At 34.9% G+C, this 16,742-nt stretch overlaps 1 protein-coding gene across 4 annotated transcripts in view; it reads right to left on the minus strand.

Annotated features, from left to right (window-relative positions):
- FER (FER tyrosine kinase) overlaps positions 1–16,742 on the minus strand; it is a 158,547-nt gene that overhangs the window by 77,487 nt on the left and 64,318 nt on the right. For all 4 annotated transcript variants that reach the window (XM_058043459.1, XM_058043461.1, XM_058043460.1 and 1 more), the window contains one exon: positions 3,942–4,034. In XM_058043459.1, the coding sequence (XP_057899442.1) occupies positions 3,942–4,034 (93 nt within the window). The remainder of the gene's footprint in view (positions 1–3,941; positions 4,035–16,742) is intronic.

The following is a 16,742-nucleotide window of genomic DNA, read 5'->3' on the forward strand; positions in this document are numbered from 1 at the left end:
AGAATATATATCTACTTCAATATTGATTTCAATTCATTTTATCACTATTAGTACTAATATTTCTATTGCATTTTATAGCTAGAATTAGACGACAGATTAGTCTTCAAGGAAAACAGAGGAGGAAAAAAAACCCTACCTGCACAAAATGAAATTTTCTTTGAACTCACTCACTGCTTTTCTTTAAACTCTACTTAAATATCAGCCAGCAAGTTAATATGACAAGTTTATATTCTAGGCCATAATGTTTTACAATCTCATTTGGGGATGGATCTCTTGCTCATTTGTATGTACACTTACAGAAGCACTCAATGATTCAATAGCCTAAAGGAAGAAATATTGCTTCTAGGATTTGTTAATTTTGCTGAAAGGTAACAATAATTAACCAAACTGTGCAAAGAGAAAGGAACTCACACTGCAAATTTCAACTCTCCCTCTCCCCAACTTTTTGTTTATTGCCTATCTCTAAAATTTTCATTGCCCTTTACGATCTCCATTTATTGCCATATTTCACTCACGGATTATTGGGTGGGGCTGGGGGGTGTGTGTGTTCTTATATATTTAATCACACTTTTTCTTCTACAAGGAGATGTCCTCATGTATTTCACCATGCTTCTCATGGTTTTCATCATCATCAAATCCTCATGTATTTTGTCCTCTTTCCTTACACTGAGCTCCTTTCTCTCTCCCTGCGTAACAACCCATTAAAACATATGCTCTTCTCCAACAGTAAAAAGAAGCAGTCCTCTGCTGCTTCCCTTATTTCAAGAAAAAAACTGAGTAAACAGCAGTGTGTTATTTCTACTCAAAAATTTGTATATTTTTCCTGCACTTGCACCAAGAATTAAATAAAAATAATAATGGGGATGATATTTTATTGCACTAACAGCATGCTCAATATTCTATTTTTGTGTGTATTCTGAATGCAAATGTTCAGTAATCTCTTATTTCCCATGTTTGAGCAAACAAAACATTTTCTCAAGGTATTTTTTCTCTCGCAGTGTAAAAGAATAGCACTGACACAAATAAGAATGTAAAGCAATAAATTTAAGTTGATAATTGGAGACAATACCCTATGGAATATTTAGTCTCTGTGTACCTGGCTCATGCCCACATGCTAATAGTACACCATCTGAAACAAGCAGTAATTCCACCTATTAACCCATAAACAGTAAAAAAAAAATCCTATAAATAAAAGCAGATGTTTCTGTCAAGCTCAAATGTGTCATATAAAAAAACTATGCAGAAGGGCAGATGCTGGCATTCATGATGCAATTTGTTCAGACTCTTCATTCAGATTATTCACAGCATTTCATTATGGTACATGAAAGATACCCCCACTGCTGTGTTTCCTCTCCTCATTGCATTTAAGTTACATCTCTTGCTGTTAGAGAAAATTGGCTTGTATTTTGTCCAAAAACTATCTGAATCCTTCACCTTGTTTCTTTGTCTTCAAACAACATTTTTTTCCTGTATTACCCTCTCATTCTGAGAGCACATACAGAATTTCAGTGTCAATACACAAAAAACTCCTGTCTGCTTTTACAATGGCACAGTTTCTCTATGACTTTTTCCAGATAACATACAAAAAATTAGTCCTCTCAAATTTATACAAACAAAATTCAATTTATTCCACCAATTAAAAATACTGGACAGTGTTTATAATATAACACTACATTTAAATCATTATATTGTTCCATTTCTAAAGTTTTAGTATATTTGAAAATTAAATACTTAGAAATACTTTAAAAACTTTAAATGCTTCAAATCAATAATTTGAAAACAGGTAGGTAGGATCATTTTAGACTAGACTATATGAGAATATCAGTACCAGTCCTTTTGCAAATCTGCTTTGACATCCTTTTTGTACTGGTCTATTTAAAAAAAAAAAAATTAATGGATGTTAGTATTACTTTATAATACACATTCAGTAATAATTTTGAATACTTTTTTGATGGATAATAAGTTCTAAGTACCAGTTTATATATTTAGCAATTAAACATGCTTATGTAGTTGTCAGAAGGAAATAGCTGACCACATTTAATAGCTAAGTACTAATTCATGAAGCAAATTTGAGCTGTACACAATGGTCAGCTTTTCTAACATACACAAAGCCACTAAATCAAAATACAAAGCAAAAGTGAAAATTGGCTGAAATTTATACATTGTAACTGAAGTAATTTAAGTGTAATTTAAGAAACAGGTAATCAAGATTGCACTTGTTACTAGTTTTACTTTCTGACTCAAATGAACTAACACCAATCTTAGTTCTTCCAAATACATTCCAAGATTTCACCAATCCTATCTATCACGTACTATAGCCAGATTTACATCAGCTTACATGGAATGAAATCGAAGTGTGGCACATAGACTATTTGAAATGACACTTTAAGCCAATTGACATTTTGACATTGACTTTCCCTGATTTAACCTAAGCATTTTACTTCAAGATTTTTTTTTTCAAGTTTTTTTTTTTATCTCAAGATTTTTTTATTTTCCAAATTTTCTCTGAAGCAGTTTCAGATAAGTTTTTTCTGTGGTTTGTGGAAGCTTTTTGGTTTATTTTGAAATCATAAGTTTTGTAATACAGAGAAACAGAGATGAACACTTTGTCTCACCTACATAAAGAACAGAGGTCACAGAAATACACATTTTAATCAGTTTTTAATATTAATATTAATATTAATATTTTTATTTTAATATTAATATTTTTACCACAACTAGAACTTTAATAAAATGAAGATCACAATAATGTGGAGATTTTGTTTAACATCAAGGATATTTTAATATTTTAGCAAGGTTTTTCCTATTACTTTTCAAATGCCAAACAACTTTTATGTTTTTCAGAGGAAAAGCCTTTCTACCCTAATTTTATCTCATTATTATATTTATATTTCCATTCCTTCATCACTACGTACAGTTGTCCTCTGCATACAACATGTGTATTTACACATATGTAATTGTTATCTCTTCCACCCCTTCTGAATACTATCTAGCTTAAATATGGTTTGCTGTGCCCTTTAATGGGTCCTTGGATGCAATCCTGCAGCATAAAATAGAAGACCCATTACTTCTGAAGTTTTCTCAAGAATGCTACTTTGAGCTTGTATTTTAGGTGACAAGATCACAATTAAAAGGCAATTTTAAACAATTTTTAAAACTTCACCCAAATTTCTTCCAGGTTTTTTTCCCCTTTTGTTTGGTTTTTGAGTTGCGGTTTTTGTTTTATTTTTAGTTGGGAGGGTTATGGTGATCACATATTCAAGAAAAAGGCAGAAGGTTTTCAAGTTTTCAAGTACAATCTCATACATCCACAAGTAGAGGTTCAAGGCTTCTAACTAATCTTGCAAGCTTCCATATGAAACAAACAGAAGTAAATACAAAAGTAAAACAAACAAGGACATTTGTCCAGCAATTACAGAATTTCAACAAAAGCAAACTATATCTCAGAGATACTCAACAACCATTTTTAGTAGGGTTTTAAGCAAGATTACTTCAAGTAACTTATATAGTACAGGAGTAGTAGCAATAGTAACAATATGCTTGTACACTGGAGCTTTTTTTAAAAAAATACGGGTAATACAATTTCTGCAACAATTGGTAAAACATGTATGGCCATCTAACCTAATAGAGATTATTATCATACAGTGCATTTCAAGAAAATCAGCTTCATCAGGAAGAATACTCTGAACAATAGAGCACCACTCTGGGAGCTGCAAAGAACATACAAACTGTGATTCTCCGGAAGTGTGGCAAGTTGTTCTGACACACCACTATACCATGATATTATCCTGTATGCTGATCAGTCAGAACAGTGTTTATATAACATTGTTTTAATTTAATTTTTGTCCATTCAGATGAAAATGCACGATGTTTAAAGGAAAAAGAAATCTTATTTAAGCTGAAAAAACAGTATCACAAACTACAGTATTGGTACTACTTACCGATGATGAACCCAACATGGATTTTGGAGACCTTATAATTCCAGCTATGGAATGACGTATAGTGTCAAACCTTGACACTTTATCCTTCTTGTCCTAGGAGAAAGGCCATAATCTTTAGTGAAAAAAGGCAAATCTGTAGGATCATGAATTTATTGGAGAATGTACAATATAGAATCCTGAATTTCACTTAAATAAAAGATAAGGGCTGAACTGCTATTGATACAAGCCAGAAAGTGTCAAAATCAGCAGGATTAAGCAGAGATCAATTTAACCACTTACAAATTTTATATTTCCTAAAATATTCTGTGCAAATATTTGAACTATAAAGAAAACTGAAATTGTTTTTTACTCCAAAAACAAGAGACATAAGTCTCAGTTCTCCTGAAATACCTGAAATTTTAAAGGGACAATGATCTGAAAATATGTAATAAAAATCCCCACATAGTAAAAAACTCTATCTATGTGCATTATCTTTACTTAATAGATTTTTAGATTTTTTCCCTTTATTAACAGGTCCTTCTCTAACAACAGACTACCTGTAAATATTAGCATCCATTAGTGCAAGTAATAGGAGCCATTTCTCTTCTGATATTACTGTAAACCATAAGTGCCACAGTCACTTCTGACAAGCCACTGCCTGAATTTAAAATTCTGCAAGAAGAGGGTTCTGACTGGAACACTGAAACAGCCTTTAAGCATCTCTAGTTCAGCAGAAATCAATATAAATTCCAAAGTCTCAAAAGCTGACTTAGTCCAAAGACTGTATTTTTCTTCATGTCTACTATCAGCTCTCAAAGTAATAACAACCTTTAAAAAAAAGTATTTTCAATAAGGACAAACTGAGTTTATTACTTGTAAATCACCTTCAGAAACAGCAAAGATACTTCAATGAGTACTCATAAAGTATATAAACTTGAAGCAGAAAAATCACACATTAACAACCTCATGCTTTAGGTTAACTCAAAACTGTAAAAAACTGATAATGAAGACAGACTACAACTGCCAGTGTTACAAAGAAAAATTGCTTCCAAGTTTCCAATGTACACCTTTGAGAGAAGAAACCAATGATCTCATAAGGTAAGAAATGCAGCTTCAGTTCATTCCAAGATTTCCAAACAAGCAACAAATCTGCACACCAAATTTAGCAGTCTTTGAAAATTATTTCCAAATAGAGTTTATTTTACAAGATACAGGTTAAGCGCTCTCTTAGCAAAATAACGCTATTTATTTTTTAGCAGAAGTCTGCAATTTGCCTTAATTTGTACGCTATTGAATAAAAGAGTGCAAAAACCAGCCAAATTGTGAGAACTCTGATAGGGAGTGCATCTGTCACAGAAATACTCATTAACCGGGTGCCCACTTACCCATCAATAACATTTTTTTACATTTTATCGGACTCAATATTATCATATACTAAGTAATTTAATTTTAGTAAAACAACTCTGTGCTGAAACCTGATTTTTATTCTTATAATGCTGCTGAATTAAACTGCTTACACAAAAAAAAAAGAAAAACCAAAAATACTCTAAAAAAAATCAACCAACCAAACAAACAAAACCAAAAAAACTTCATTAACAACTAAGACACAAAGTCTACATTAGCTCGCATGCTGGTTGTGGAATGATCCATTCTGCACATCTCTTCAGAAGTAAGCCATGAGATTTAACACCAATTATTTGTATACTTCTTACATAACAGGAGAAAATAAGTTACCAAAAGATGTACAAACTCTACTTCACTTCCCACAACCAAAATTCAAGCGCTCCCTTTCTAGTGGACACTAACAGCCTGCTTATCTAGCAACAACATCAAACTACAAGTAAGGTTCTACATTCACCAATTTCTCATTAACAAAAACACATTAACAACAGGGGGCTTTTTGCACTCAAAATATCAGGCTCAAGGCCTGGGACAACTTTGATAAGCACCACTGAACGACATACAAAGACAAACTTCTGCATTAAATAGAGTGAGTACTGAAATGTGGATTTAAGGGATAAGCGTTGGCTTTGTTCAAAATGTAGCGCATCCTGTTCCAACTATAGCACATTTATAAACAGTATTTAGCATTTCTACAGTTCTTTCCCCTGACATATTGAAACTAGTCTATATCTTACAGCAATGAAGATTCAGAATTTGCACAGCAGGCCTAATCAAACATATGACAAAAACACAACTGCAGTCAGTACTGAGTTTATTTATTTTAGGGCAACCTAGATAAAGCTAAAGAGCTACAACAGTGGTCTTCTGCTGACTTTTTTTGCCATTTTCCAGCTGCAGCGTGCCTTAGAAGGAACTGTTTGATCTTGCAGGAAACCTCTTTTTCACTCAGAATATTATAAAAATCAGTATAAAGGGATTTTTTAATGCACATTAAGTATATCTTTTTTCTGAACTAGTGTAGAACTGCAAACCAGAACATCCCATCTACTTATATTAAAATGTATTTATGTACATGCGTGTGTAATATCTTACTAGTTAAATCAGGGTGTTATTTTAAGTCTGATTTACAAAATAAAAGCAAATGTGCATCACAGCTATCTTTCAGTGATCTCTCCCCAGCCCCAAATTGTGAACCTCTTAGTCAAGACACTCTCAATTCAACAAAGGATTTAGTAGTTGAAAGAATTATTTCAGGGTATTAGGTAACTTAAAATTTCTGAAGGAACCTAGCAGAGAGCAGAGGCACTCTTCACTCAGAAAGTTCATTACAATTCCACACAGTGCTCATTCCAACAGACATCATGTCACCAAACAGAACAAACATGCCAAATATGTAGTCATGACAAAAGTTTCAAAGTTGTAAGACATGTGACTATTAGACTAAACAATCTGATCTGGGCACTGGAAAGGTATTAGGAATTCTGCTCCAGTGATGCTATAGAGAGCATTACGGAGTATTACACTTACTAGCATACACAACACAGCCACTAAAGCATGTTAGCTGATTCAGTTTCATTTCAGCTCAAATGAATTAGTTTCAGAGACATCAAGAAAATGGCAGCATGATTTCTCACTTATTTTATATAACACCAATTTCACTAGAAAGCAAACTAACCTGTAGATCATAATATTTTATGTAATAACTGAATTACTACAGAAAAACTTGTACTCTACCATTAAGAAGCTAGGTATGTACGCAAATACAAGCTGTCATCAGAAAACATTTTAACCTATTTCTTTTAAGTGTGTTTAAACACATCTGTGTCATGGGAGCACATAATAAAAAATTATGAAAAATGCATGACTGATATTTCCCTTTTTATAACTAGCCATGTTTCTAATGACTCCCCAGAACAAATTGAAATTAACTATATCATAAACTAGACATAACTGAGGCAGGGGATATCATCAGGTTTAACAATGATAAGCTGTGGGATGAGATGCCATCCACACACACCACTGAGATGCCCACAGCCTGGGGTAGGCAGGCAGGTCAGCAGGAGAACACCTGAAAGAACACCAGGGAATTTCAGCCACCCCAGACACAGAGTCAGCCTTGCTGGGAGCCCACTGAAATGACTCTACACAGCTGCAGATAGCAGGGGAGTAAACAGGAAGAACTGGAGATGTGCTCACACTTTCAGGGCTATAACCTCACTGGTATCACTGAAGCATGGTAGGGCAGCGCCGGTGGAGTGTCAGAATGGAAGGATGAAAAGCTGTTCAGTTTTCTTTCCTTCTTAAGAGGGGAAAAATTACTTCAGCTTTTTTCAAGAGATGCCACAACAGAAGACAACCATTCTGACATTCTTCCATTCTTTCTCTTCTCACAAGGGACAGAAAGAAGAAAATAAGCATAAGAACCAAAAAACAAGAGCAGGATTTGGGTCAGTTGAAAACCATGAGTGAAGCACCTGCTATTTTACTTGAGGATTTCCTCAACTGCATCTTTATATATGTGACCAGAATCTGGGCTTCTGTGTTTCCTGTACTGTCTTTGAGGGATCTTGTGCAGTGTGAGATCCTGTGTGTTTTAGTGGATTTTTCACTACAATTTATCTTCCATGGTCATGCCCTTTAACTTGTCCATTCCTATGGACAAGTCGCTCATTTGCCAAGCACACAGTCTTGTCACTGAGTGCAATCACTGCAAATCTTAACAGTGTACAAGAAATAAAACAATATACCCAGCAGAGTGACACAATCAAAAAGGCAGACCAGATGAGTCAGAGTCACAACAGTATTTTCAACGAACATAGGCAAGAAAAAGCAACAGGAAAAAAAGGTTTTGCTTAAATTGAACTGTGTGATGTAAAAGCCCAGAAGAGGTTTTTAGCGGTATAAATCCAGGACTAGGACTGTATTTTAGACGTTTTTATAAAAGAAAAATAGTCTATACTTTTCTAAAAAAACCAATGAAGTAAGAGGCTAGAGGGAGATCTAAGATAAAAATAAAATAGAATTAATGCTTCTGAGATACAGGAAAACAGTAACACTACAAATCAAAGGTGCATGATTATCAGCAAGAGACAAAGGACAGTGCAGCATATATTGAATATTCCTAAAACACTAGTCAGCCATGTATGTATAGTGATACAAATAAGCCCATACTCTAACATTACTCCATTCAAAGAAAAAAATGTGTCATGAGTCAGATGTGAACCGTCCCCATGGATACAGAAGTTGAATGTGGGCGTGCAAACCAAATCATAGAACCTTCACAGAAAACTCAGAGGAAATGTGATGATGACTCTACAAGTGAAAGAGAAAATGCTCTCAGAAGAAAAGGGATTTCAATTAGAAGAAATTAATCAGTGATATCTAAAAGATGAGAATGATATCACTGTTTTTGTAATTTGTCTAGGGAACTGGTCCTCAGACATTTTGATAAAATTCAGTAGAATACAAGGGCTCTAAGATAAATTTAGACAGAGAAATTCCAGCAGCTACTGCAAACGATGTTCAATGAACATACAGATGAAACAGGCATACAGACAGCATCTGCCAGAGTAATTAATACAGTTTTTGTAAAGGGAATGCTAGCTTCCTTTCTTGTTTCATAATACACATTCCTCAATGAAAAAAGTGCTGAACAACATTCATCTCAAGGCTTTAAATTTAGACAATGGGCAGAACAAGGAATAGTTTTGGGGTTTTTTTAAGTCTACGGAAGTATGGAGTGAGAATGAAGTTTTGTGATTTACAAGCAGAAACTCTTCAAAATAGAGAAAATAACTTTCTGAAAATGATCATCTGCATTAGTCACTTCAGTAGTGGAGATTGTAAGTTACTAAGGAGAGGCCCCAAAAGCATGTCATAAATTTTTACTGTGACATTAACTCTGGCCTGCCAACTGATGAGTGGATATACTAACCACAAAAAACTTTGTATGTCTGTTTCACAGCTGTTAGCACTTACTGAAAGAGATATAAATGCTGACCTATTAAAATTTGGGCATACAGCAGAACATGGCCAATACCGCTAAAGCCTATGACAAGGTTTCAGAAATAAGACTAATTTTATTCCTCAAAACACTGTTCTCTGGTTTTTTAGGGGATTTTTTTGGTCCCATTCATGACAGAATTAGGTATCTCAGAAAGACCACATGCAGAAAACCAGATAAAGAATCATGTCATCTTTACAAAAAAACACAGAGTATTTTAAATTATTAACATGGCACTCACACACAAAACCAGTTGCTGGTTGGATATAAGCTGATTGCTTGAGTTGAGTAGATCATCTCTTTGGAGTCCCTTTCCAGGAATTGTAATATGCATTTTCTTAGTTTACTACTGTAGGTATCTAGAACTGTGCAGAGCCATGTAGATATAGTACAGTTATTAAAAATTTAAATATTTAATTAAAAATTTAAAAATTCAAAGCTAATTAAAAATATCTCATGTACACAATGAAACCAATTAAAACAACATAGGTATTCAAAAATCACTTTATGATAAGGTAGCATTTTCTGTTTTAAACACCTTCCAAAGCAGCAGAAATTATGCATAATTGATGTATACCTGTTATAAAACACTGCACTAGATGAAAATTAATGTTACCTATCCTGCATTGCAGGGGGTAGCCTGAAAAACAAGACTTAGTGTGAAATTTGATAATTGTTATAATTTCTCAGACCAAAAGCATATCCTAGACTACGCCAGTGGACTAATAATCTGTAAGAAAAAGAAGAATGACTATTCTTCAGAGCACGTCTTTGTTCTCCAAGCAGCTGTAGTATAAGATATGCCTCACTGGTTAAGATTTGATGTTTCTACACGCAACAGTCATGGAAGGATTTTCCTTCCATATTTTTTAGCTGTTTTCTGAATTTATGTAACTTATTACAATGCCTTACTGTAGCAACCACTTGCACAAGTTAATTACACATTTTTGAAGAACATGCTTCTGTGCTTGTTTTGAATCATTTGACTAATGTGGTTATTTGATGAGCCCTACTTCTTGCTTCTGCAAAGACAAAGAAAAGTCATTATTCCTTATTCACTTCCCCCAGGTATCCCACTACATCTTTATCACAATCCCCTTCATTGCACTTCTCAAGTCTGTAAAGCCCAATCTACTTATTCACTAATTCTACAGAAGCTCCTCCACATATCTGAGCATTATTATTTAGTCTTTCTGAATTCTCCTACATCAGTTTTTTAATTAAGGGAGCTGAAAATACAATCAGTTACATAAATCCAAACTCTTCTGTGGTACATAGCAAAAGGACAATTTGCATTAAGGAAAACACCAGTTAAGATACTGAAAAAAACCAAAAACCTCACAATGAGGACAGTGATTAAACACTGAAACAGGTTTCCCAGAGGGACTTCCAACACTGGAGCTGCTAGAACCCCCAACATGCATAAGGCATTTTGCAGCCTGGCATAACATTAAAGATGGCTCTGCTCTGAGAAAGAAGCAGGACCAGATGGACCCCCTGAGATCTTTTCCAATTTAAATTATTCTGCGGTTCTATGGCATTTGAGAAGCAGGTGCACATCAATTAGTACAGCGATGTAATGTTTTCTGCTCTATTCTTCTTTTCCTGAAACTTTCTAGCATGCTTTTTGGTTCTGATCACTTCTAGTGACCTCACATCTTCAGGAACATTTAGACGCTATTTTGAGTGGTAAATCAGAAGTTATTAATGGTTTATATGAAATCAGGCAGTATTACTACAGGCTGGTATACAGGAATGTAGTAACACAATACAATGTCAATGTTAAAAGTTTTTCAAAGGGTGTTAGAAATAATACGTACAATTTGTAAAAAGTTCAGGGATTTATTTAACTTACTATCAAAAATATTTGTTTTCATTCAAAATAAAGTTTTTTTCTCTTATGATTACTTTTATGTATTTCATTTCTTATATATCAGATTTTGAAGTTACAACAGTAGCTACAAACAGCAACAAGAAAAAGTATTAAGCGAGAGACTGGTGAAATATTTGGAGACAAAAACCTGAAAAATCTTTGGCAGATTTTACCCAGGAAAGGTTTGGCTATCAGCAAACACTCTGTGTAAATACATTAATTTTTAAAAAAATAATTGCAGATCTTTAAAAAAGAATTACGGATATTACAATATGATTGACCCTTCACTCTCTTTTTTGAATCCCTATCTATCATAACATTAAGTTGTCTGCTCTGTTTTCTGTTTTAATTAAGACTTTCAGAAGGCTAATTTTTCAAGCTACATATGAAATGTCAGGGAAATGTCACCTTCATCTTTTAAATAATTAGCAAATCTTCCAAACACATGAACATGTATTAAATGTCTTAACGAAAGTTGAGCACCTCTTAACAGGGGTTAGCAATAATGTTTCCAGAAACACAGTCCATTTTAACTCTTATATACACCTAACAGCACTTTTATTTTTAAAAAGATGATATTTGGATTTCAGCAAATTATCGTCAAGAATGTCAACAGCTCTCTAGAGAAAAAGATGACTAAATGTATTTCAACACCTAAGCTGAGGCACTGAGATCTTGTATAAAAACTGTTTTTGTGGAAGGAAAAGGTAGCCAGACAAGGGTTTTTGCAGTGCAGATAGGCCCCCAAAATTAAGTATTCCTTCTCTGTTTAATGACTGTATGTCTACACCACTAAATCCCAAGACACTTCTATCCATTGATCACATAATGATGCCAAGTAAATTACACCTGATATCAATAAAGGCAATTTAACAAACCAATTAAAACTTTTGAAAGCCTATGGACAAATTTAGAATAAATAAATACTTTTTAAAAAATAAATTTAAACACTATTACCTTATTTAACTTTGGAAACATATAACAGGGAAAATTAAGACCTCCATCCTTTAAAAACCTCAGGCTTGTATGTACATTTTCAGATATGAACTGTTTCACTGATTTCAAGAGCAGTGTTATTAATCAACAATGCCATTATTAACTGAATGTACAAAAACTATTAATTCTCAAAACATCATTTTACTTGTTTCAAGTAATAAAAAACTATTAAATTTAAATTTCAGTCTGTATATGACTGCTCTTGCTATATATGAAAGGGAACTGTCTTTTCATGGCATGGTCCTTCTCTTTCTTTGTTGTCAGAACCACATCACAGTAACAGATCTCCAAATATACTCACAAGTTTTCTCTTGCTATAATTCTGTGCTCATTAAGTTGCAATGGGAGAACATAAAACAGACTGCACTGAGTACTCATAGTTGTACTGCAGTACCTAATGTTCACAAAAGAAAGCAAACATCTTACATCCACTGGCAGCTAATAATTCAAAAAATCAATGGCATGAAAAAAAACAATGCTATGATGAACTGACTGCTGGTTAAGGTCAGCATCTGCTAGGACAACATGCTCAACATTTGGACTGTGCTGCTGGCTGCTGCTTCAAGAAAACCAAGACCCACAAGTCAAAAAGCAGTGAATAAATGTGCATCCACAAACCATTTCAATGTTAAAATTCTTAGGAGAATTTTTCAATCAAAGAGACTAATTTTATTCTTTAGTACTGCATACATCCAGTTGAAATAGTTTCAGGGTTTTATGACCAGAATTCTCAGAAAAACAGAGAAATGTAGTAGTGCTTCATGCTGCCCCAGAGTTTTAATCAAGACCAACACTACAGTTGCCATTTGAAGTGCTCAAGTCTTACAATTACAATAGATTTTTGAACTTATATGCATCTACGCACAAAAAGACTGGTCTTGCCATCCTTCTTTCAAGTTAAAAAAGAAAAAACAAAACAAAACAAAGCTTGAGCTAGAATGAAAATTCTTGCTAAGGTAATAGAAGAAATTGATTTTTTTCTACATAAACACCTGTTTTGCAGCATGACTCCTACTTGGAAAACTGCATCTCTAATGAACTAGATTGTGATAAAACAGCAACCAAGAAAACAGTACTCCTCCACTAGAGATGGGAATTAGCGTAGGAAATAAAATTTATGTCCTGATGTTTTCATATACTCATTTATTCACAAAACCAAGTATAAAGGTAGAGAGTTGTTTTGGCACTTGTACAAAAATTACAGTATTCTGTAATGGCACTTCCTCAACAGAATGGTGGAGTTTTAGGTGTACAGTAGTTAGCTTCAATTTTTAAAAAGTTAACATCAAGCTTTTCAAACCAGTAAATATTACTCAAGGACCAAAAGAACTTTAATACAACTACTGGCCTAATAAAGAGAACTAGAGTCACCACTCTGTGGGCTGATAACAAAAAGCCACAAGTGAAGAACCTCTAGGCTACATTTCACAAGAGGCATGCAAAATTTTCCAGTGCAAGTGCCTGAAGAACAAAGCTATGCATACAGTTCTCAACACAATGAACTCAGCAGGCCAAGCAAATACAAACTCAATGTCCAGGACATTTTTACACAAGGATCCAGACTGGTAAACATAAAGTCTTGCAAATAAATCTCCAAAATACCTCAACTCCTAATGTTCTCTGCAACAGTCTGCAGCTGAAGTAAGGAAGTGATGAAGATCATCCACAGCTACCACAAGCATGTTGACAAATTCCTGAAGAGCACTGTGCATGCCAAAGAATGCCATCTGGAACTGGAAATTGTCTTTACTAGCCACAAACTTAAAATAACAGTAACAGGCTTGCCAGAAATCCATATATACTTACACACCCTGCAGACTGAGAGCACAAGCCATTCTCCTTTCCTCATTACAACCTGTGTTAGTTATTTTAAAACTAAAACCCTACAACAGGAAGTCAAGCCACATTTCTGCAGAGAACAAAACAAAAACAGTTCTCATTCTTTTATTCCAGATCTGCAGAGGCAGAGCCTCTCTGTTCTCACTGAGTACAATGGCATCAGTATCTTGACAAAATGTGATCTCATAAAATAAATCTGTATAGCAGTTTGTAGCGGGGGGTGGATTATAAATCAGCACAGAAGAGAATTACAGCTATGAGCTGCAAGCAGGCGATTTATTTCTGCCATGGAGGTTAGTTAGAAGATGCTCCAGTAAAGTACAGGGAACGGAGAACTAAGGCAACAGGTCAGTGAGAAGGACAGTTTGGGAAGTTTCTTCCTAGAGATTTTGAAAAAAAAAATTCCTGACCTCAACTCAAGCAAAGGTTCCATCCAAAACATGGTTTTCTAAGGAGGACTGCATGTGTTTAAGTTCAGCATTTTGTATGCAAAGACCTGGGAAGACAACTGATTCAACTAACTGGATGCTGTACCAACTGCATAAAGGGAAAAGTAAAGCTATGGGAGCAAGTACTCTGTGCATCAGCAAATGAAGCAGATGATGCTTCTTCCAACTGGGCCAACAGGGGGTTAAGCCCAAAACAGATCTAAATGCAGTATTTATAAACATAGCATGAACTGACTATGGCATTTGTTAGTGACTGCACTTACTACATCGGTCAATTATTTTAATTAGAATGCACTACTCACTAACAAGAGGAATGACAGTCTTTCCAGATCTCATTAAATATATTCAAACACTGATGGATATGGTTGGTTTTCAGCCATATTTACACTCAGCAATACCTGCTGAAGATAAGTGCTTTACAAAGCTAGTGGTGGAGTCCAGATCTTAGGCATTTAATTCAAGAAAGTCTGGTTCCTGGAAGGGATTAGATATATTGGAGTAGCTGAAACCTGAACAGCTGTTGGGGAAGCAGTGGACAAAAGTCAACGTGTAAAGAATAAAGAATAAGAACAGCCTCACTATATTGCATGATCCTGAAATCCATCAATCCTCCTATGGTTCAAAAGACATCGAAAACTAAATATCCAATAGCTGCAAGACCCAGGCTGCAGGCAGGGACCTGCAGCCCAGCTTCAGCAGAAGTCCATGCCAACCTACAGAAAACACTATTCTCTAGGGGCATGAAGAGGGGAAACCACCAAATTTTTCCCTAACTTCAAAGGAAGTTCTTATAGGCAGCAGAGAAATCCTGTCTCCCCAGCCAACCACCATGTCATTGCACCAGAGGGGTGCTACCTTTATGTTTGTCATCACCGTGTTCTGACTGGTACAAAGAAAGATTTCTTCACTTCTGCCCTCTACACATCTACTGGCATCTATTAATCAAGATTCCTCCTATAATTCATTAACTGGCTTGAGCTGACTCACTGACTGGCTCTAATGAAACCACCTGGCAAATGCTGTGTCAGGCACCAAGAAATGGCATTGTATGTTAAGTGATCAGGCAGGATGTGAAGCCCTTTTCTTCTCCCAACAAACAGCATTACTAAATATGGACTGGTGTTTGTAACCTGTTTGGAAAATCCTACTGTGAGAGGGTACATTTGTTTTATCATAACAAAACAAAGTTTTGTTATGAAGAGCTTCAGTCAAATGGGACATGACAGGTTCTTAGCCAAATCCACATTTAGATTAGATGTGTTAAACAATAAAACTGAAACTTTCATAACTGGAAGGAGCTTGCAGTATGCCTAGATTCAAATCTGATCAGGTATTTCTGTCTGACAGCTGTTTGGCAGAGTAGTCAGAATGTGATGTTTACTTTTGGTCTTGACAGATACTTGTTTATGCACAAATCAGCCTGCATGTTAATAGATAAAATAATGGACCAACTTTGTGACAGCTTGAACACAAGTTTAGCATCATAACTGAGGTAGGCTTAATAAGTAATCCTCGGAGGGTGCCAAAACAACAAATATCTGCCAATTTAAACAACAGAACAACATCAATGCCAACCCTCAAAACTGGCAGTGCTCAAATTCAACTCTGAGTGAAGCCTATGGTCCACTGAACTCATGCACAGATTACAGCTACAAATCCTAGACACAAACATGACTACTTTGAAAGTATAAACATCATCAAAATAAACATGGAGGACAGAGTCAGTGTGTAAGTCTTAGTAAATGTACCAAATAAAAGATTTCAATACTATTCAAGCTAAGGTTCATAAATTTTATCTACCATGATGAAACAAGATAAACAAGGCAGCACTTTTTCTACAGTAATGCAAAGACTTTGAGTTATTAGTTCAGTCAATAGAGTTCCTTTTTTTACTTCAATCATTAGTTATTAAAAAGCGTCTGAACAACCAAGCAGCGTTCCCTCAAATTTTATAAGCTGTATTTATTTGGCATACTCAAGCTGCTTGTTGAATCAAAGACCAGTCTCTTCTTTTACAGAAGAAAATCCTTTTGTGCCCACACCCCCCCACCCTAAAAAATCAGTATTTTCTACTTTATAGAGATAGCTATACATGATTTAATGCATCAGCTACAAATTTCATTGTCACACAGTTCCTGAGACACCAAGATCAAATTGCACATACAACTATCCACAAAACCAGCGTTACTCTATAAGTTATATAAAAAAAAATCCCTATGGAGTGAACAGATCAAATGGACAAAAGCAGCAGCAGTCTC

This window comes from Melospiza georgiana, chromosome Z (genome assembly GCF_028018845.1).
Source record: "Melospiza georgiana isolate bMelGeo1 chromosome Z, bMelGeo1.pri, whole genome shotgun sequence".
NCBI classification, from domain to species: domain Eukaryota; kingdom Metazoa; phylum Chordata; class Aves; order Passeriformes; family Passerellidae; genus Melospiza; species Melospiza georgiana.